The 22649-nt window shown below is 49.3% G+C and overlaps 2 protein-coding genes across 2 annotated transcripts; both read right to left on the bottom strand.

Annotated features, from left to right (window-relative positions):
- Positions 1–1447: 1447 nt before the first annotated feature.
- Positions 1448–8826, bottom strand: amotl2b (angiomotin like 2b). Its single transcript, XM_068569945.1, has 10 exons — positions 8627–8826; positions 7245–8006; positions 6611–6779; positions 5136–5280; positions 4953–5042; positions 3983–4278; positions 3704–3879; positions 3321–3613; positions 3103–3222; positions 1448–2677 (listed from the first exon to the last, which is right to left on the bottom strand). The coding sequence occupies exons 2-10, from the start codon at positions 7928–7930 to the stop codon at positions 2592–2594; spliced, it is 2061 nt and encodes a 686-aa protein (XP_068426046.1). The 5' UTR covers positions 7931–8006; positions 8627–8826; the 3' UTR covers positions 1448–2591.
- Positions 8827–16478: 7652 nt separating this feature from the next.
- aire (autoimmune regulator) lies at positions 16479–20686 on the bottom strand. The gene is made up of 12 exons (XM_068599892.1): positions 20370–20686; positions 20004–20178; positions 19576–19710; positions 19273–19350; positions 19001–19122; positions 18796–18917; positions 18497–18569; positions 18166–18276; positions 17945–18063; positions 17247–17319; positions 16969–17097; positions 16479–16553 (listed from the first exon to the last, which is right to left on the bottom strand). Exons 1-12 carry the CDS (start codon positions 20514–20516, stop codon positions 16479–16481), a joined length of 1359 nt encoding a protein of 452 aa, XP_068455993.1. The 5' UTR covers positions 20517–20686.
- Positions 20687–22649: the final 1963 nt, after the last annotated feature.

The raw sequence follows: 22649 nt of genomic DNA, 5'->3' as shown, positions 1-22649 counted from the left end.
AGTGTTTGGCTTTATTCAGAAATAGAGCAATATCACTTAGCATGCCAATGTGAGTTGAGGGCAGTCTGCGTTCCACTTCAACTACTTTACTCACTTTGATGTCATCGTTCGCCGACAGAATATTTGCTGAAACTTCAAAGCTGATGCTCGGTAGGAATGTGCTGTTGAACTGTAAACACCAGGAGGAGGCGATGCATCCGTCAGCGCACACAAACAAGCAGTGTGTCCACGGTTTACACAGCAACAAACCCGTTGCTTCATGGGGATCGCCGTCAATATGCAGCTCCATGTGACTGAGCCCGAGGAACCCGGGATCACGATCCAAACAGTGGAGAGAATGAAATACTCTTGGATGTTTGAGTGCAACAGGAATTTGACCCTTAACTTCAATGTACGTCCTGTCCTCCATCAGCATATGATTCTGGGAACGAGGGCTGCGGTCCAGACACGCTCGCTTCCTTTCAGAGGAATGTTGGAGAATCTCCACAATGTTGTCAGAACGCCAGATCAGATTCATGCAGAAGATTAACGGTCTCACATACTGATCTGTGTTTTCACACATACAAGCTTCTCTGTCCAGCATGTTTCCTTCTTTGAAACATCGGCCATGTTCAGTGTGTTTAATATAAAAGCTCCTTGAACTGAAGGTCTGTCTGACCGCTGTCACGTGAGTAACCCTTCATTGATGCTGCCTGTTTCACTTTATAAATATACTAAAACAAACATTTGGTGAATAAAGTAAATACAGGAAGTGTCGCGGCGTGTTTTCAACACGGACCCATCACACAACTCTGCATTTACAATGAAAATGTGTGAAATTGTCTCCACCAGATTTCACACGCAGAACGACTGCTGAAACGTTTCAGAGCAGCAGGTGAAACCAAAGCTGCTGCCGGCTTTGTCCTGCTGCATTGTGGGGCTTATTGTCAGCGCGGTGTCACCGCCCGAACTGGAACAAGAGAAAGAAAGAAAGAGAGAGAGAGAGAGAGAGAGAGAGAGAGAGAGAGAGAGAGAGAGAGAGAGAGAGAGTGTGTGTGTGTGTGTGTGTGTGTGTGTGTGTGTGTGTGTGTGTGTAAGATCCATCCTGAAACAGACACCACATGACAGAGCTCTCATTCTCTCATCTTCACATGCCTTGGCTCTATAATATGATAATAATAAATGGGCAATGAAAGGGTTAATAACGCTGCGCGTTAGCAAAGCTGGATGCAGGCTCACAGGAACTAAAGACACTAATCTGGAAGAAACCTGTCTGTCACTGAGAGAATGTGATCGATGACGAGAAGAGAACCCGAGAGCAGACCGCTGAGGAAGAGGAAGAGGAAGTTTCAAACCATTACGAGAGTATTTCAGATGATCTTCATGTCAGCGAAGAAAAGAAAAACACATGAAACGATTCTCAAGTCAACAAACCAGTTAATGTATATTAGAATATTTTATTGCTTTATGAAATGTTGCATGAACTCAACTGTAAAAACCTTCATATTGTTTGTTCACAGAAATGTTTGAGTCAACACTTGTTGCTTGTGTACAGCTTGACCGTGATTGTCTGCACATAACTTACAACAAACACACATCAAACTCTTTGGCAGCCGGCTCAAAGCTAATCTAAAACAACACAAACATCTGTATAAAATATAATAATAATATTAAAATAATAATAATAATGAACCTGTTTGTTAGTTCAAAGCTCACAGTACAAACAACAACAACACGGTGCAGTTTAACTTGAATCCCACGATGGTGAGCAGACCAGCAGCTTCACCGTCAGGACACACACATCCTGTCATCACACACACACACACACACACACACACACACACACACACACACACACTGAACAGAAGGAACACGTCATCCTAAAAGCAGATGATGAAATCAACTCCGTGATGCAACACCTGCAGACGCATGGTCTTCTCCAGGCTGCAGCTCATCGCTCACAGCGCTGCAGGACCAGCTGCAGGACCAGCTGCAGGACCAGCTGCAGGACCAGCTGCAGGACCAGCTGCAGGACCAGCTGCAGGACCGAGAGAGGCGGCTTCATGTCATGAGGGAACTGAACAGAGTCTTCCAAACAGATAAGATCCATGTGATGGAATGAGGGGACTCAGACGTTTGTATTTCAGAGCGAGCAGTGGAGGTCACATCATGACCTTTAGATCATCTACTCAGAAGAGCATCAAGCTGAAGTTCATATTTGGGGAATGTGGAAACCAGGTAAGATAAATATGGAGCTTCTTAATTCACAGGGTGAGACAGGAGATGGAGGGGGAGCAGCAATTATATATGTATAAATATACACATATATTTATATAAATATGTTGGCATACATCTGTTGCCCCTTTACGATCCTCTATCCAGGTACCTCAGAAGATCTTCTCTCCTGCAGCCGAGCAGACCGCCTGCAGCCTGCAGCTGAGAGAGCAGCTCTTCCTCTACAAATGTGAAAACAGTCTGTTTTTCTTCACGCGTTGCCTCTTTCCACAAAATTCTCGCATCCAATATTTAATCCACTCTCTATTCAAAGACTTGCACTCTTCACAGATTCTCAGAATAGTTTTTCCGCTCATTCAAAATCCACCTCTCGGCTTTTAAATGAAGATTTCCACGGCCTCTGACTCCAGCTCGTCCAGGCCTCTGAAGGGGTTCAAGAGCAACTTCTTGGACGCTGCTTTGTCTGAAGGAGAGAATGAACAAATATATAAACGCTCCACGCGACATCAGAAGAAAGTCCAGGATGGAGCTCAGCTCTCAATGACTGGAGGTTAACACAGATTCTCCACAGCAAACAGATCACGATGTGTAAATATGCTCAGTCAACAGAATCTATTTCCTAACATGCGCGTTCCTCAAAGCCCACATGATGAACCTGGACGCTGCCGTCTGATTGGCTGGTGAGGAGGCGGCCGGGTTAATCAATCTGAGTTACTCTCTTTTCTAAATGAACACTGGATGCTGCATGTTGTGTGAGTAGTGGAGTCTGAGCTCATGAAGGCTCGTTGATTGCAAATTATTTAGCGTTCAATATTCACACAGAGCACTATTGGATGGATTATTGGTCCTCCAAACCAACAACTCCTGTGTCTCTGACAGGTTGCTCACCGCTGTGCAGCTTCGCCTCCTCGGCTGTCGGTCCCTCCGCCCGCCGCTCCAGCGTTCCCGGTTCGGACTGAGTGGAGAACTGGCCGGGAGGTGAAGTCTGATCATCGGAGAGACTCTTCCCTGGAAGACAAGCGTCCCCGTCAGAGGTACAGTCGGCTACTGGGCTTCAGTGCCATCGACATGTGCATGTACTTAAAAGGCAGCAGAAGGATCCTCACCACTGCCTCTGGCGATGCTTCTGGCGGTGCTGATGGAGGGGGTGGAGGAGGCCGGCCGGAGCGGCGCTGTACTCAGGAGGTCGGTGCGGGTCCGCTGCTCCTCCTTCCTCCCTTGGTCCTGATGGAGCCGCTGGTTGAGGATCTTGATCACGGCGTCCTTTTCCAAGATCTGGGCATAGAGAGCGCGGATCCTGTTCTCCATCTCCTGGTTCCTGCAGTCGGCAGCCGGCAGGTCGTCGTTGAAGCTGTTGTTGGAGGAGTGGCAGGGCGAGTGGTTGATGATGGTGGTGTCTCTGTGGAGGAAGAGATAACGCTTTGACTCAAATTCATGAGCTGGAGAAAAACGTCTCAGCGAACGCGAAGCAGAAGGTGAAGGTGTGTACCTCTGGGCGGCGGCCGTGGCGGCCGCCTCCATGGCGAACTGCCTCATGGTGCTCTCCTCCAGGTACTTCTGCTCCCAGCGCACCATGTCGGCCTCCAGGGCCAGGATCCTCTCCTCGCGCTCCCGCAGGCGCTCGTGGAGCGAGCCCACGGTGACTCCTGGAGGCTGCGACTGCCGCTGGAGGGGGGAGGAGGCTTGAAACCAGCTGGCATGGAAACTGAAGCTACTTCAGGGACACAGTCCAGAAATCAGGCTTTTGGTTGCGGCCGAGCACATTTACCTGCTGCGCCCTCAGGCTCCTGAGCTCCTGCTCCAGTCGCGTCCTCAGCTTCATCTCCAGGCTCTCCCTCTTCTCGCAGGTGGACTGGAGTTGGGCCAGCGCACTCTGAAGTCTCTCCACCTTCTCCACATAAGCCCTCTTCCTCCTCAGCTCCTCCTCCAGCTGGCGACCTCGTCCGTGAGCGGCGTCCAGCGCCTCCTCCAGGCGCTTGGCCCTCAGGCTCTGCTCCTCGGCTGAGGACCGGAGCCGCTGCAGCTCGCGCTCCACGCGCTCGCGCTCCGAGTTCTGCTCCTCGTCTGGAGCCCGGGAAGAGGAGAAGATGGCAGGTTAATGGCATGTTTTCATGAATGTGGCGATCTTAATAGTAGTTTTGAGCTAAAGTGCTCTGAGGTTCTTTTCTCAAATGCATTCAGCTTCAAACCATAAGTTCTCCCTCCTGAGTGCAACCGCAGTAATAAGCACCAGCGCAGCTACATGGTGGCCAGTGTTCTTCATTTAGCAAAGCACTCCTGGAATGCTGAGAGGAAGGAGGAGGAGGAGGAGGAGGAGGAGGAGGAGGAGGAAGGGGGAGAAAGCCGCCCTCTCCCTTTGACCCACATAGCTCAGGCCATTCCTCATCAAGGCCATACAAACGCCAGCGCTCTGCTCGAGCCAGTTCCTTCAACAGACAGCATGAATCACACGGACAACAGGTGGGGGAACCTCATTTCTGTCACTTCCACTGCTGCCGTGTGACTTGCAGCCTGCGCCTCTCCCTTTGCAAAGACCTGCGTGGATTAAATTCCCTATTATCGCGCGTTCTCACCAAATGAGCCGAGGTTATGCAAGAGACATTCCTGCAGGCAGGACGCCCTGAGCTTCAACAAGGGCCCCATGCTATGCTATCGGTCCAATCCAATCAGGCATGTTGACCACAAAGGAGGATGCTCCATAGAGCCGGGAGAGGACGGCCGGAGACAATGACACTCACTTTGTTCAAGGAGCTTGGCCATGATGTGCTGGTTACGGTCGGCTGCTTCCACTTCTTTGGCCACATGCGTTCTGGCATTTTCCAAGTTCTCTGTAAAGCAGCCAGGTTTTAGAATGAGACTTTGCTGTGAAGTCTGGATGTGGTGTTATCAGGGTCTGCTCAGCTGGCGTGGTGTCTGTGTACCTCGCAGGTCTCTGTTGAAGTCCTGCAGCCTCCTGATCTCGGCCACCAGCCTCCTCCTCAGCGTCTGCTCCAGGTTTTCCCTCTTACAGCTGCCCTGCATCAGCGTCTCATAAGCCTCTGAAATGCGCTGGATCTCTTGCTCCAACTGAAAAAAGGGAAGAAAAGAAGATGAGGGGAAGATTTTGGAGAGCGAGAGGAGAGAAAAGGAGAAGGTGGAGAAGAGGAACTTTGGGTTAACCTCCTTCACATGCCAGGGAGCTGGAATGTTGACTCATGTTGTCACAGCGCAGAGATACAACATGTACAACAGGCTGCTCGTGTGTATACAGTACACCCAGTGTGTGTGTGTGTGTGTGTGTGTGTGTGCGCACGTGCGCAGTATAATTCTGCAAAGGAATTTAACACCACTCCCTGTGAGACTGATTCATATCTACATTCCTGAGGGCTGATAGCTCTCGTTCCAGGTGTATGAGCGCACAGGAGAGTGCACGTACGCAGCACAGCGCACACACACACACACACACGCACACACACATACACACACACACACATACACACACACACACACACACACAGGTCTGGGCGGCTGCCAGCAGAGGGAAGGTGTGCATGCTTGTGGAAAAGAAAACGCAGCTTTCTCGCTCCACACGGCGTGTTGACTCAGGGCTGCGGCCCGACGGGGAAAACTTTCCAAACCCAGCAATTATAATTCCTTCAGGCTGAGACCAGCGACGTGACATAACTCCAGCAGCGAGCTGGTGCATTTTGAGCAGAGACCGGCTGAGGTGTCGAGTGTCAGTGAAGCTGTTGTTCCACCGCGGCGATCAGGAAAAGATGCTGATCTCAGGCCTGTCCGGTGGGAGAGTCCATCACAAAGCAGCAGGCTCAGGGAGAAGGTGGGAACGCGCCGTTTGGTGGAAAAACTACAGAGACCTTTCACTTTGCACACAGCAGCCCACCTGCCGCGGACCCCAAGCCCTTCAGCTGTGTGTGCGGGTCACCGCCCGATCAACTGCTGTCGGACGAGCCCTAGATTACGCTGAAAATCTATGGCCTCCCTGGAACGAAACACACACCGGCACGCACACTGCGGCCGCCACAAGGTCAGCCCACAATGAAAGCAGTGTCTGAACACAGGAGCGGGCCGCGACCTGTTTGTGCCTCGGTGGCGTGGAAGGTAGCAGCTGCTGCTCTCGTCTGTCCGTCCAGATGAGGGAGCTGGAGCTCAGGGAGACAACTGTTGACCGGCTTGGGTTTCATAAGCAGGTGTGGGGGAGGATGATGTCTGGCTGGTCAGCAGCTAAATAACTTTGGAGCGTTTCCCTCTGAAATGGAGTGGCGGATGTTGTGACAACCCCTCCGTCTGTGTTGGGCTTCAATAAGTAAGATGAAACTCCCGTGAATGACACGGAAAGCGAGTTTTGGACCTGCAATAAATGACAATAAGACTTTCTCTCACGGATATCCGTCCTTACCTTCTGAATGCGGCCCGTCTTTTCCCGGTGAGCTTCCAGCTCCTGCCTCAGCCTCTCGTTCTCCATCAGCAGCAGCTCCACCTGGTTGGGCTCCTCCAGGCCAGCAGGGGGCAGGCTGGTGAAGGCGCTGTAGCAGGGCACTTCAGCTGGCTGACCCGACTGCTCGTACCTACGAGACAGACATCGCAGAGGGAACACATTCAGAAGGTTTGGGTCCAGCTATAAGGAGCAAGGCATCTGAAATATCCCTCTGTGGCCGTCTATCAAGGGGCAGACGCGCTGACTCCAGAGGCTATAAAGAATGTAAAAGCCTAAATGAGGAACATACTTTTGTCAAGGCATCCAAGGCAACACAAGCATGTGAACCTATCCTGTTCCACTATGCCGGCATTACAAAAACCTGCAGGGCTGGACTTGTTCACCTCAAAGTATTCCAGAAAGCAGTTGGTACGCAGTCCGGTGTGACTCACAGTGATAAGTATGTGTTTACGTGTGCGAGACACAATGACGAGCCCTGGGAGGTGAATGCAAGTCTGGCTTCACCACAGAATGTGATGTCATGTGATTAATGGTGGGAGAGAAAACATTCACACACAATCCCACATGACCGAGCCTTCTGCGCTCGTCTGCGTACCTGTGCTGCTCCTGGGCCTGATGAGGGATGAATCCGTGGCCCTGCAGGGGGGTCGAGTACTCCGGAGGTGGGGTGCGCTTGTCCAGGCTCTGCCTTGAGCTCTGGAGGCCTTGCGGTACGTAGTAAGCCAGCTCAGGGTAGGAGGTGCTCTTGATGGCTTCTGCTTTAGTAGCCGCATCGCTCCTCTCCAGCGATATCTGCATGCGATGCTCGCTGAGCGACCGCACGTGGCTGCACTTCAGCTCCATCAGATCTGCCTCTTCGTGGAAGGCCCCCTCGTGCAGGAGCCCTTCGTGGAGCTGCCTGGTGGGGCCTGCGGGGCTCCAGTGGGAGGCCAGGTACTGAGAGTGCACCTTGGCCTGCTCATACGTGGGCAGCTCCTCCCCGTGCAGCTGGTAGAGCTGGTAGCCGCTTTCTGAGTGGTGGTAGTCGCCCTGGTGCTCCTGGCCCTGGGGCTCCTGCCTCGCAGAGAGCTGGGGGAACGGGGCGTCCTCCTGGGTGAGACTCTCCAAAGAGGAGCGGGGGCTCCTGGCCATGTCGCCTGCACTGCTGGGCCCGCTGCCTCCACGCAGGGCCTGCTGCTGGATGGCCAGTAAGGTGCGGGTGTCCGTGGGGTTTCCGTAGCGCAGCTGCTCCTGGATCAGCCGGTGCAGGACCGTCCCAGACGGCTCTTCAGTGGACGACATCGCGCTTCGTGTGCGTTGTTATCTTCTGTCAATCTCTGTCTTATCTTGAAAATATTTCAATAAATCGGATGCCAACCTGGAAAAGAGCAGAAGAGGAAATAAAGTACAATCAGTCAAACGTTTTGATAACAGGAGACAACTGAACAGGACAGGTGAAAGCTGCGTTTGAGGCATGTAGGAAATAACAACACCCGCTACACTCACAGAATGCACACACATCCTCATATAATGCATAAAGCCAGCTGGTTGATGTTTTAGCTCGAGTTTAAAAGTACAACAGGAACACTGCAGCTTTCAGTCTGATTCGCCAACAGCGACAACTCAGAGAAGTGGAGACTTTGCTCCACGCAGGAAAAATACATTCCAGTCTCACGGAGAGCAAAGCGCCGAAACCCGCACAACAAAATCACTTCTTCTCTGGTTTAAAAACACACAAACACACCACACACACACACACACACACACACACACAGATACACACAAACACACACACACACACACACACACACACACACACACACACACACACACACACACACACACACACACATACACACCGTCCAACGTCCTCAGCCACTATAACCTCACACGACGGAACCAGACGGTACTTTCTGCGTGTTTGTGCTCGTTGTTCTGTTGTGTGTCGAAGAGAGAGAGAGAGAGAGAGAGAGAGAGAGAGAGAGAGACTCTTCTTACCAGCTCACGCGCTCATCCTAATGAAACCTTGTTCTCGTCGTTAAAACTCTAGTTCCGCTGTTTCCGTGAGTACTTTCCTTCTTTCCTTCGTTCCTTCGTCCTTCGTTCCTTCGTTCCTTCGTCCTTCGTGTCGCGTCTCCCGCCGCCGCTGCGCTGTGGAAGCAGGAGAATCAGTAACGAGGAGGGACGGAGGTCGGAATGCCAGGAATGTCAAACGCGAAGTCCCTCTGGGATCAAACGCGGAGAGCCACACGGGAGGGGCGGGGCTGCGGCGCGCGCGTTCCCAATGAGAGTTCAATGAAGTCTGTGATCGATAGGACCCGCGCGCTCATAATGGATGCATGAATGCTCCGTGCACGCGCAGGAGAAGCCCCCTGTCTGCATGCTGAGAGACTCCGCAGGGTTGTACGTGTTTGCACTGGACGTGTGTTTCTCCAATGAACTCAACAGGTTGGATTCAAGGAAAAGTGGAACAGAAAAACTAAAAGCACCGACTGAACAGAAGTCTCAGTAAATCATGCCATAGAGGGGCATTTCAGACCTTTTGTTTAAAATGTTCAGAAGGATCTGAGCAGAGGGATTTATTATAAAGTCTTGTTGGCAGGAATCCATAGACGTGTGTTCCTCCTCTCTCCAGCACTCAATAACTCTAAAGCTCATGATCAAAGAATTCTTGACCTAGTTAAGATCATGCAAAGTATTTATGACTCCCTGACTAGTCCATGATATAAACTGTGTGTGTGTGTGTGTGTGTGTGTGTGTGTGTGTGTGTGTGTGTGTGTGTGTGTGTGTGTGTGTGGGGCAGCTGTCCTCCGTCACCACAGTGGCTCTTTGTAGCAGCAGCAGAGGCTCCAGATGGGCTCCGCTCCAACAGCCGTCCTGCTGCCATCACAGTCTGAACCCTGCTGAGTTCACTGCTCTTTCAGTTCATGTATGCATCTTCTCCAACACGAGGACCCTCGTTGTTGTTGTCTTGAAGATACAAAAGTGCTCGCCTGCAGGGAGAAAGCAGACCTTCATGGCGGGCTTTGTTTCTGTACTATCCTGGAGGTGCATGTCCAGGACTTAAAGAGCAGAGATGTCCGTCACAACAGACTCATCATGCTTTTGTGGTGAGGAGACAGAAAAGGAACATGGAGGTTTACAGATCATGTGTCAGGAGAATCCTCGTGTCCCTCCAGCCGAACACGATGCAATGAAAGCTCATTGATTGTTGTACAGTTTGTGTTCACTGCCTCAGGATGATTATCTCATTAAACCCCAAATCCATAGACACAATGAGTTGGTATTGAACTGACGATAGTGTGTGTCCACATTATCTCTCTGCTCTTTCCTCTTTAAATAAACACACACACACACACACACACACACACACACACACACACACACACACACACACATTCCCGTCGTGTTTCAGATGAAATGGGCTCTTTTAAGAAGCAGCCTCTGGGTCTCTGAGGCGGCGGCTCAGAAGAACTCGTTTCCTCTTCAGCTCCAGACTGGAGGAGCTCCACCTTTCAGAGTGAGGTGGTGTCATTTAACACCACCTCACTACTTCCTCTGCTCCCTGAGTGTGTGTGTGTGTGTGTGTGTGTGTGTGTGTGTGTGCGTGTGTGTGTGTGTGTGTGTGTGTGTGTGTGTGTGTGTGTGTGTGTGTGCGTGTGTGTGCGTGTGTGTGTGTGTGTGTGTGTGTGTGTGTGTGCGTGTGTGTGTGTGCGTGTGTGTGTGTGCGTGTGTGTGTGTGTGTGTGTGTGTGCGTGCGTGTGCGTGTGTGCGTGTGTGTGTGTGCGTGTGTGTGTGTGTGTGTATCTGCTGCTGGACAACGCCTCTGGCCATTTTGTCCTCCATTGTGCCTCACTTCCTGTGAGCTTGCAGCACAATGAGGCTCGCCCTGGAAGTGAAGGAGGCCTTCAGAAGCCGTGATGGAGACGAACATCTGACCGGCTGCAGGATTCCTGAGTGACAGGAGACGACCTCGAGCAGACGCGACTCACCTCATGAGTAATTCTGTGTTTGTGCAGAGAAGAGCGGCTTTGAGGAAAATAAAACCTAATTGTATTGTTGCTTTACTCAGTAAAATCATCTTGCTCTTGAGGTTTCACTGGAAACATGAAACAAGTGAGGCAACAAGGAAAGAATCAAACTAGCAGTTCCACCACGAGAGTCTAAAAATACCCTGAACCCTGAGGAGAAACGTCTGGGTGGAGGGAGGCAGGAAGACGTGTGTGTGTGTGTGTGTGTGTGTGTGCGTGTGTGTGTGTGTGTGTGTGTGTGTGTGTGTGTGTGTGTGTGCGTGCGTGCGTGCGTGCGTGCGTGCGTGCGTGCGTGTGTGTGTGTGTGTGCGTGCGTGTGTGTGTGTGTGTGAATCTTCCTCTTCCTCTCTTTCAACATCTTCCAGCGCCGCCGGCCTTCATCCACAAACTGTTTCTTCTCATACGATGAACGGCTCGTTCATGAGGTGTTTGGTCTGGTGCTTTGTTGAACTAACGCAAAAGAAAAGTCTTCAACTGCAGAGAGGAGGAGAAGGTTAAAGAGCTCCACTTCACCATTAATGCGGAGCCTCTTTTAATTAATATCCATGAAACACGCTCCTCCACTTGACTCACAGCGTATGACACAAGAGTCATACTCTGTCTATAACGTTGCTCTTGCTCCTCATGAAATGAACATGAAGAAGAGATTCATGAGTTTAACCACAAAACACCTTCCAACCTCTGAGACACAACACACCTGTGATGAATATAACCCGAGCACGTTGTCATTAGGATCTCTTGTTCTACTCAGAGATGCTTTGAAATGAGCTGCAGGCATCGCCGCTTCATGAGGACACGTTACATGGATGAGGCTGTTTACCTGTCACAGTTTATATGATTATGTAAAGAGAGATTTGCCTGGTTGTTAAACTGTGTGACTCTGATCTCCTTTGTTCCTTCATGCATCCTAACGTCTCCATCTCTTTGGACTCTCGTCTGGAGCGACAGCTGGAGGGACTGGCTGCATGTGGCGGTGTCGCGTGGGAAGAAGGGCAGAGAGCAGGCGAGGTCACCTGACATGCGGTGAGGAATGTCACTGATAGTGTCGGAAGCAGCAGACGGCTTCTTCTGCTCGGCGCTCAGGTCCACGCTTCCTGCTTCACACGCCACACAATACACACAATACACACAATACACACAATACACAGAGGAAGGTGCTGTGCTCTCAGGCCGGCCTCAGCTGCATGTGGTCGTGATGCCGAGCTGCATTTCAAGATGATGTCGAGGCAAATAGTGAAAGCATCCTGTGACCTGAGTCCTCTGTGGACTTACACATCCACTGGGTCATGCTGTGAGTGAAGAGTCTCTGCATGTGGCAGCAGGTCCGGCTGCTTCGAGGGGATTTCCAGACGTTCACAGCAAAAGACTTCAGACGTGAGTCACACCAGACAAAGATGTGTCGTGTTGAGGTGTGTGCAGCAGTGTTACGAGTTGAGTTCAGAGTTGTGTTGTTTGGACTGAGCATGCTAGCAGTTTCACTCTTGTTTGCAGTAAGTATGCTAAGCTAAGCTAGCAAACATGTTCCTATACAAGGAAACTGATCATTAAATTCAATTTCTCCTTTCGCTCATGTCTCTGAAGTGCAGCTTGGCAGAGTTTCCTGTCGTTCTGCTGTGTGTCAGGAGTCAAGATGGAAAAGTGTCGTGAAGGAGCACAACGAAAGCTAGCAGCCACCAAGCTAGCAGCCAGTTTGTTCACTGTGTGGAGCGACTATTCACTTTTCTGGATCTACTTCTCAGTCGTTCCGACCTTCAGCGCGTAACTTCACCAAAATGTCCACCGTTAGCGAGGCAGCTGGCGTCATGAACACCAAACCGGCCTTCAGAGCTGAGAAAACATCCGCAGGCGACATGCCGACCGACAGCAACAAGCCGGCCTGGAGCCGCCCTGAGCTCCGTCCTGCAGGCCGCAGAGAGCCATCCGGCCTGGAGCCTCCGCACAGCCAGAGACCTGAAGGCTGTCTGCTCAGCAGCTCTGCACATGACGGCGTGTGTGTGTGTGTGTGTGTGTGTGTGTGTGTGTGTGTGTGTGTGTTTGATTGGAGGTTCATCTTCATCTCTACAATATGTGATGACGATGTTAGACTTCACAGTCGACTCGTGACTAAATGCTAAAAGATAAAATAGAAGAGGTGAATGTTTCAGCTGCGGATGTAAATATAAATATAAATAAACTTCATTATATTGAAGTTACGCTTGTGGAACGTCCCAGAGAGACACGCCCTGCTGCTGGCAGCACATCTCTAACATACCAGACATGTGCACTCCCTCATGTCATTCTGCTGTTGTGCAACACTCCATGGTTACGTTGTGTAACATTACACACTAACCCGCCTCCAGAGAGTCAGTTGTTGGACAGCAGCTCTTCTCCGAGTGAAGACAAGCGTAGAAATGAACTTGTTTAACAGACTCTGATGGTTTTCTGTTCCTGCTCAGATTGACTGAGTTCTCTGGATCAGAAACTAGTTTCTTGTGAAGACATCACAACACAAAGATTGCTCACAAAAAGTATTCAGAAAGTATTCTGCTGCCACCATAACTGTTCTGGAAGGACGTGCAGCGTGTGGCTAATGGGAGCAAAACATATCTATAAATGTTCGTATTGCTCTCTCATTACTGGAACACTTTGCTGACTTTATGACTCTTTTCCTCTACTGTTACAACAGCTTTGCATATTAGCATAATGCTAGTGGTTTAGCTGCTGTCCAGTAAAAGTTCATAGTTTTACATGAATGCTTTGTTTGAGGAAACTTCTGTAGACGTCTGTGGGACTGAAGTTATTAACTGTGTCTGCGTCACCACCGTCTCGTTGCCGGACATCTGCTGACCTCCATCCCTCCTCTAACCCTCCCTCGGGGCGGTGATCAAAGGAGGCCATGTTAACGCCGCTGCCCTGAAGGAAAAATGCAAACAGGAGAGAAGCTCTTCCAAGAATTCCCAGTTGAGGACGTTTCTGGAATGTCCTAACGAGGTTCCTCCGCTGTGTTTACAGCTCCAGCCCAAAGACAAGCCTGCAATCTGGCTGCCAGCGTGTCAGTACAGCCTCAGAGGTGGAGCTTTCTTCAGCACAGGGCTGGAAGAGCTGACCTTCCTGCTGTGAACGGACCACTGACCGTCACTTTCACGACACCGCTGTAAATCACATTAAATGAATATCTAGACAGATTAACAGATTCTGGGAGCCGCCGCATGCCAGATTATTCTGGCTGCATCGTGAAAGAGAAAAGACAGAAAAGTGATCATTGTTTTTGACTCTTGCCTCGAGTCGAGATTCAGATCGATTCAGTTACACCGGCAAGAAAACGCCCCTTAAATATCACCTTTACACTGTGTGTGTGTGTGTGTGTGTGTGTGTGTGTGTGTGTGTGTGTGTATCCAGCTAGCAGAATGTTCTGATCCACTTCAGTGAGATCAGAAACACATCAAACTTGAGTTAAACAAAGTGTTTTTCATGGCTCTTATTCCTCAGAGCTTCTACTTATGAAACTTATGAAACAGACAATGAAGTGAACGATGACACACAGCAGGGGGTCTCTGCCTGCAGGTGGAGCAGGTTCACCTGAAACCCTCAGGACATGCACAGCAGCAACAACACACTCTGGACGGCAGGAGGATGCAAAGCGTGGGAATCACACCTATCAGAGTTTTCCAAAGAATTCCAGGCCCGTGACCAACAGAGTCATAACAGGATGTGTGTGTGTGTGTGTGTGTGTGTGTGTGTGTGTGTGTGTGTTTCTTCAAGGAATGTAACCTTCACACAGAGAGAAAAGTGAGTGTTCATAAATCTCACTAATGTTATTTGAACTCTTGCGTTCTGTCTTTACAAACATTTAACTGAGAGAAACACTGAGTCTCCCAAAATGAATAGAAACGTGTTCATGAGCCGGATGAAGCAGCGTTTCATGGACGTGAACGAGGTTGTCGTGTAGAAAGTATTTGTTTTCGTTCCATACCAATAACTGGATCGCTCTGTTTGTTCCTGTTGGACAGAAGCAGCTCACAGGTCCAGTTCACTCTCAGGGGAAAAGCAAGAGGACATCGTTTCCTGAAACGTCAACCAGCCTCAGACAAGAAGATGAAGGATGAGTAATGTCTTACACAAGACATTACTCATATTCTTCATACCTCTGTGACATGGCTTCCTCATTTGACATCGAATAAGAATGAGGTGAGATCAGATATGTGGGATCAGATATGTGAGATCAGATATGTGGGATCAGATATGTGAGATCAGATATGTGAGATCAGATATGTGAGATCAGATATGTGAGATCAGATATGTGAGATCAGATATGTGGGATCAGATATGTGAGATCAGATATGTGGGATCAGATATGTGGGATCAGATATGTGAGATCAAAGATATGCTGCACCAATATTCAGGCCATCAGCAAACATTATAGTTTTACCAAATGCCTGATTACAAACAAGATTGTTTGCGCTCAGACCTCTAAATGTTAGATAACTCTTCTTGTGAGGACTTCATGGAGACAGTGACCATGTTTTTAATCATACACTACGTTCTGAAGTGTGTGTTCGTTCACAGACACATGTTCAGTTAGATGTGATAACGTAGAATAAAGAAGCAGCGTGATGATAGTTAAGTCGTAATGTTCCTTCACAGGAAAAGAAAATCACATGTTTATGTAAAATATACCCAACAGCCAGAATGAGAAAAACATGACAACTGTAGTTTGGACACGAATAACAACTTCCTGGTGATTCTGCAGACTGTAGAGCCGGTTCCTCTTTTCTCTCCTCATGTTGCACACACACACACACACACACACACACACACACTGGAGCATGTTTCTCATCCTCTGGGCCTGAGAACCTTCCTGGCCGAGCTGCGTCCCTCAGACTGAATCTCTTGACAAAAACAACATTCCACATCCGAGTGATCGTCTTCAAGGAATTCCTGTGAAACTGAAGCATTTCTCAGCGTGCCGCGTCGCATTAAAACCATCTGCTGTAACGTGTGGATCCTTCCACAGTCAGAGGGACCCGTTGTGTGTCTTTGTGCACATGTGGAAGTTTGTATTGTCTCTTTTATTGGCCCTGAGTCCTCATCTCTGACTGTGTTACAGCCTGAGTCCTCATCTCTGACTGTGTTACAGCCTGAGTCCTCATCTCTGACTGTGTTACAGCCTGAGTCCTCATCTCTGACTGTGTTACAGCCGGAGTCCTCGGTAGCTTTATGGACCACAATTATGTATTTTATTCTGTGAATAATGAACTCACATTTATCTGAGCACATTTTAAAACCTGCTGTTTGAAAAAAATACATAAATACATGTTAAAATATTTAAAGAAATATGTTCTGTCTCAAATAAAGCACAACCAGAAAGCTAGAAAACAAGACAACTCCATTCACTCCATTCAGTAATCTCCATTTATTTATGTTCACATCATCAGTGATACTTGACAGCATCACTTCAAACTGTGATCATGATCCTCATGAGACGATCCTCAGGAGACGATCCTCAGGAGACGATCCTCAGGAGACGATCCTCAGGAGACGATCCTCAGGAGACAATCCTCAGGAGACGATCCTCACGAGACGATCCTCAGGAGACAATCCTCAGGAGATGATCCTCAGGAGACGATCCTCATGAGATGATCCTCATGAGATGATCCTCACGAGACGATACTCATGAGATGATCCTCAGGAGACGATCCTCAGGAGACGATCCTCAGGAGACGATCCTCAGGAGACGATCCTCAGGAGATGATCCTCAGGAGACGATCCTCAGGAGACGATCCTCAGGAGATGATCCTCAGGAGATAATCCTCAGGAGACGCCGGCCTGCAGACGCTCCGTCACTGGCAGCGTCCGTCGGCGTCTGCAAGAGGCCGAGCGGCGTCGGGGAAAGCCCACTGCCAGACGAGGGAGTCCTGAAGCCGGCGCAGGACGTGACGACAAAGAGGAAAACATGGAGAGGATGACGTCACTGACATCTATCTGTACCAGAGAATCACTGCACTGCGGTCAGGTCATGGGTTCACATCCACGTTCCCTCTTTGGAGATGCAGGACCAGTTTTCCTTTTGTCTTGATTCATTCATTCATTCATTCATTCATTCATGAAACATCACGAATGGATTGTTCCTCATTTTATTTCTGTGTGACACAAAGTGCAGCCACCTTGTGTCACACACCTTATGTTGTGTTCTCTTGTGTTATATGCTGGTGTTATACATAACACCAGCATATAACACAAGAGAACACAACATAACACAACACAACACCAGCATATAACATATTGTGTTATATGCTGGTGTTGTGTTGTGTTATATTGTGTTGTGTGTACGTGTGTCATCAACATGTAACTGAGCCTCACGTCTCTCAGGATGGAGTCCAGCTCATGTTGATGGAGGACGGGCTCAGAGACGGATGAACACTGGTCAGGACCCACTAGGGTGTGAACCCCTGAGGAGAGCTAGACACACACACACACACACACACACACACACACACACACACACAAGACATTACGCAGATTACACTGCATCATTTTCAAACAAGATGTGTAGATCATCTGCACACACGCACACACACACACACACACACACACACACACACACACACCTGCAGGCCTGTGAGTGCGTTCTCCTGCTCAGAGCTCCAGAGCCGGCAGCAGGACGAGCAGATGGATTTCTCTCTATGGATCAGGAGACAGAGCTGCGATCAGGTATCAGGTCACTAAATCAATACTGCGATCAGGTATCAGGTCACTAAATCAATACTGCGATCAGGTATCAGGTCACTAAATCAATACTGCGATCAGGAGGATGTCAGACGAGGATTTGATGTTCTACCGAACATGCAAACGGAAATCTGAAATTTCTCTTTAATTCATCACATAACGAGAAACACAGTGAACACCAGCGGTGATGACATCATCACCTGGAATCCAGGTGATGACGTCATCACCTGGATTCACAAGTCATCCGTGTTCTGATCATTGATCTTCATTCACAGGCGCATGACGCCTCCAGCAACACAATCACCACACGCCTAACGCACAATAAAGATCAATACTAGCACTAACCAGAACCCAGAGGAAGAGAGGAGGAGAGGAGGAGAGGAAGTGAGGAAGTGAGGAAGTGAGGAAGTGAGGGAGAGAAGAAGAGAGGAAGAGAGTAAGTGAGGGAGAGAAGAAGAGAGGAAGAGAGTAAGAGAGGGAGAGAGGAAGAGAGGAAGTGAGGAAGTGAGGAAGTGAGGAAGAGAGGAAGAGAGGAAGTGAGGAAGTGAGGAAGAGAGGAAGAGAGGAAGTGAGGTCTTACTGGGAGAAGTGGCAGTGCATGTGGAAGCACTGCAAACACTGCAGGCAGAGCGCCAGCGGTCCTCCGGCTGTGTGACAGACTCCACACACCTCGCTCACAGCGAGCTCTCCACCAGAGCGCTGCACAGGTGCACAGGTGAGTTATGTGTTGCAGGTAGTCTCTACGAGCCACAAGGGCAGAAGAGGACAAATGAAGTGTCACGGAGAGTGAAGACTCCTCACCTGGTCTCTGAGCTCAGTCTCAGCGTTGAGAGGCGAGGACGAGAGCGAGAAGGAGGAGAGGTCTGCGACGGCGTCGCTGGAGCTCGTGTTGGTTTGCTGGGCGTTGAGGAGCTGTGACATGAAATATTATAAACCATGAGCCGGAGAAGAAGACGACGCTCAGACTTCAAGTCGTATCATCAGATCGTGAAGACTTCGAGATGAGTGACATGCAACATGAAAAACAAAAGCAGCTCACCAACAGGTGCTAATGAATCCATGTTCCACCAACAAAAACACACACAAACACATTCAGCATGTGCAGTCTACACAAACTCCCTTCAGTACTAACTTGTAGAGGGATGTGGGCATAATTCTCTCTTTTCACTTTGTTTCCACAGCAGCGCTCACATCGCCACGAACCACTGCACATTCAGGTATGAGATGAGAAGAACAGCATCACAAGCTAATACATACAAGTACAAGTACATACATATATACATATACATACACATATACATATATACATATACATACACATATACATATATATATATATATATGTATATATATATATATATATATATATATATATATATATATAATATGTATATATAATTACACACAGGTGGTGTAAATGCTTTGCTTCACCTGGGTATGGATGTGAGCGGAGGCTCCAGGCAGCTCAGGTGAAAAGCTCGAGGACAGCCGTCACAACAGATCAGCTCTCCTCCGTCCTGACACACTGTGCACTCGTCATCATTGTGTTGCACCTACTCACACAGATACACAACAAAAGCAAACGTGCACACCTGCAGCAGGAAAGACTGAGTGTCTGAAGGAGCGGCTGCTCTACCATGCAGCCTGCAGCTGGCTCCCCCTGGTGGTGGAACATGGTACTAACAGCTCTGGACGCTTCGTGCATCTCTTCCTGCTGACCACAGGAGGAAAAGTCCCCAACAACTTGTCTGGCGTCTCCTGTTGAAGAACAGAGACTAAAACATGGAGGCGTCTGTCTTCTGTCTGGAGCATGTTTCCTCTGAAGCACTTCATGATTCAAACGTTCACACGTGGTGATGATGCTGCAGTAATATCCATATTCATGACCAGTAAGAACAGGTGGTTTACCACCAGAGCTCAGCATCGGTGTGACATGGATCTCCTCTGCGGCCGGAGGCTCAGTCATGGAGGAAGACGCCTGAACAGCTGTGGCAGAATATTGTTAAAGGTTTTATGACAATAAATCACGGTCTGTTGTATGTTGAAATATGATTTGTAATTACTGTTTCCAGATGTTATCTGTGAGGCAGCTTCACTCTTCACTCTGTACAGCCGCACTTTACCGCCTGGGGACCATGTGCCATCAGGAGCTCAGTCACTTTGCTCATGTTTCATGAGAGGCAGATGTGATATCGTCTTATTGTACGTCACCTGGTCCGTCGCTTGTCTGGGCGTGATACTGCGGGTGCAGACCCGATGGGTTCGTGTCTCTCTCCCTGTGGCGCCTCTTCTTGGTGTGAGAGGCTTTGCGGCCTCCAGAGGATCTGCGGCCTGCGGCGTCCGGTCCTGCCAACACAGTGTCAGCATATTAATAAATGAATAAAGAGCTCTGTGAAATGGTTTTTAACGTCATGAAGGTAGATAGTAAACTCTTCTGAAGGTATGGAAGCTGGGATGGGAAATGGAAGCTTCTACTTCTAACAAAATGACTTTGGACTAAAGGACCTTATGTAAAATAACATACATTATGAAATGAATTATTCGTCTTTCCTCTTGATGAATATACTTCCATCCCATGTTTTAGTCTGGGTTGTATTTCAAACAGCATCAGATCCTCACGCAGACGCTCTGAGACTCACGCGCCGGCAGGCCGGCCAGCAGCGCCTGCAGCTTGGGGTAACGCTGCAGGTTGTAGTCTTTGGACAAGTTGCTCCAGAAAGCCTGGATGGTGGAGCGGCGGCGCTCCAGGAGCCAAGAGAGCAGGAAGTACACGGCCTTGTGGATCCCTTCTCTGCTTTCCTTCTCCAGCGTGTCCTAGGACACAAGAGGGGAGCTCTGAAGGAAGCCGTGCGCTCATCACGTCGTCATGGAAGTGGTTCCAGCGTTACTCAGTGGTGAAACTCTCGGTTTCACTGTTTGATTGCTGCACAAATGTCATTTTTTTGTAATGGAAAAAAAATGAAAACCGTGAAATTGGAATTCAGATGTTCATCTTGTTTTCTTACCTTCAACAGTTGGTCAGTGATGATGTTCTTGTCCACCAAACCATGAACGAGAGGAAAAGCGTCGTCGACCGCCATCGCAATGTCGGTCCGCAGCGAGCGAAGCAGCGAGCGAAGGTTTGTGTCCCGAAACGCTGCCGTCCTGCTCATGATGGAGGCAACGAGATCCAGAGATCCAGAGATCTAGAGAGATTTAGAGATCCAGAGAGATCCAGAGATCTAGAGAGATCCACAGATCGAGAGAAATTTAGAGATCCAGAGAGATCCAGAGAGATCTAGAAAGATGAAAAGAGATCCAGACCTCACAGGACACGAGCTCGTTCAAGAGCTGCTGGATGGAGGCGTGTCCTTCTAGAAGCTCCTATTGTTCCTGGTACAACGTGAGTCGCTGGAACACGATCTGTCACGTTCTCCAGCGTTTGTTTCACATGTTCCTACAGAACACGTCACTACATATGAACACTGATGGCACTCGTGTTCACGGGCTGAAACGTTCAGAAACCCCAGGTCTCTCCCCTGAGGAACTCCTCTGTGGCGCTCAGGTCCACTGAAGCTCCTCCCGTGGTGATCCTCAGGAGGATGGAGGGCGTCCAGGGGGTTTCCTCCTCTTCCCTTCAGGGAGCGGACTGACCGGCACGCGCCGCAGCGACCGCTTCCTCCCTAAAAGGTTCTTTCCACCACGACTTCCCTCAGCGATCGGGTTTTGGAGAAGGACTGCTGAGCGACATGCAGGAGAACATGAGCTCTCTGATGTTCTGCTTCACAGACTTCATGGTTGATCAATGTGTTGTCGCCCTCCCTCGATATGCAATATGGAAGATGGAGAGTACTGTAATCCTAGTTCCACCAGCCGGTCCTCGTGGTGTCGGATCGGTTCTCTGCTCCTTTCTTCTAGAACGTGGACGACGATGAAGAACCTCATGCAGAGTTCTAGAGGAGATTCAAACAACGACGAGCTCTTGAATTCAGACGTTATGACGAGCAGAAAGGTTTTGTGTTGTTTATAGATATGTGTATTTATTCTGTGGACGAGGTTCCCCTCGAGGACCAACGACAGGAGAACACATGAATAGAACAAACTGAAGTTATTCTTTACTGAACTTGACAAAATGAATGTTTGTATTTATGTTTAACGTTAGTATATTTAAATGAATGAAGCCCTGGTTCTGGTTCTGCTGGTTCTGCTGGTTCTACTGGTTCTGCTGGTTCTGGTTCTCCCGGTTCTGGTTCTTCTGGTTCTCCTGGTTCTGCTGGTTCTGGTTCTCCCGGTCCTGGTTCTCTCGGTTCTGCTGGTTCTGGTTCTCCTGGTTCTGCTGGTTCTGCTGGTTCTGGTTCTTCTGGTTCTGGTTCTCCCAGTTCTGCTGGTTCTGGTTGTCCTGGTTCTGCTGGTTCTCCTGGTTCTGGTTCTCCTGGTTCTGGTTCTGCTGGTTCTCCTGGTTCTGGTTCTGCTGGTTCTCCTGGTTCTGGTTCTGCTGGTTCTCCTGGTTCTGGTTCTCCTGGTTCTGGTTCTCTTGGTTCTGGTTCTCCTGGTTCTCTTGGTTCTGGTTCTCCTGGTTCTGGTTCTCCTGGTTCTGCTGGTTCTGGTTCTCCTGGTTCTCCTGGTTCTGGTTCTGGTTCTCCTGGTTCTCCTGGTTCTGGTTTAAAAGCTCATATTTCTATAGTTTAACGTTTTATAATTAGTTTTCTGTCGTGACTGAAACCAAAATGAAAGATGAAATAAAGCATTTTGCTGTCGTGTAAATGTTGAGGTTCAGGAGAGTGAAGCCCTTTAATCTGTAATTTATTAATCATTGAACATTATTACATGATTCATACTGGTGAACAACTTCTACAGAGGGACGTTCACAACATACATGTTATTATTTATATACAGTGCAGTACAGCGCTATATGTATCACCAGGGGGGGGGGGGGGGGGAGAGGAGGAGAGAGGAGAGGAGAAGAGAGGAGGAGAGGACAAGAGAGGAGGAGAGAGGAGAGGAGAAGAGGAGAGGAGGAGAGGAGAGGAGAAGAGAGGAGGAGAGAGGAGGAGGAGAGGAGAGGAGAGGAGGAGAGAGGAGAGGAGGAGAGGAGAGGAGAGGAGAGGAGAGGAGAGGAGAGGAGAGGAGGAGAGGAGAGGAGAGGAGGGGAGGAGAGGAGAGGAGAGGAGAGGAGGAGAAGAGAGGAGGAGAGAGGAGAGGAGAAGAGGAGAGGAGGAGAGGAGAGGAGAAGAGAGGAGGAGAGAGGAGGAGGAGAGGAGAGGAGAGGAGGAGAGAGGAGAGGAGGAGAGGAGGAGAGAGGAGAG

The sequence above is a fragment of the Clinocottus analis genome, unplaced genomic scaffold (assembly GCF_023055335.1).
Source record: "Clinocottus analis isolate CAN_PGR_092001 unplaced genomic scaffold, fCliAna1.0.p SCAF_11, whole genome shotgun sequence".
In the NCBI taxonomy this organism is placed as follows: Eukaryota; Metazoa; Chordata; class Actinopteri; order Perciformes; family Cottidae; genus Clinocottus; species Clinocottus analis.
The sequence above is the reverse complement of the archived record's forward strand: the minus strand, read 5'-3'. Positions and strand labels throughout refer to the sequence as shown.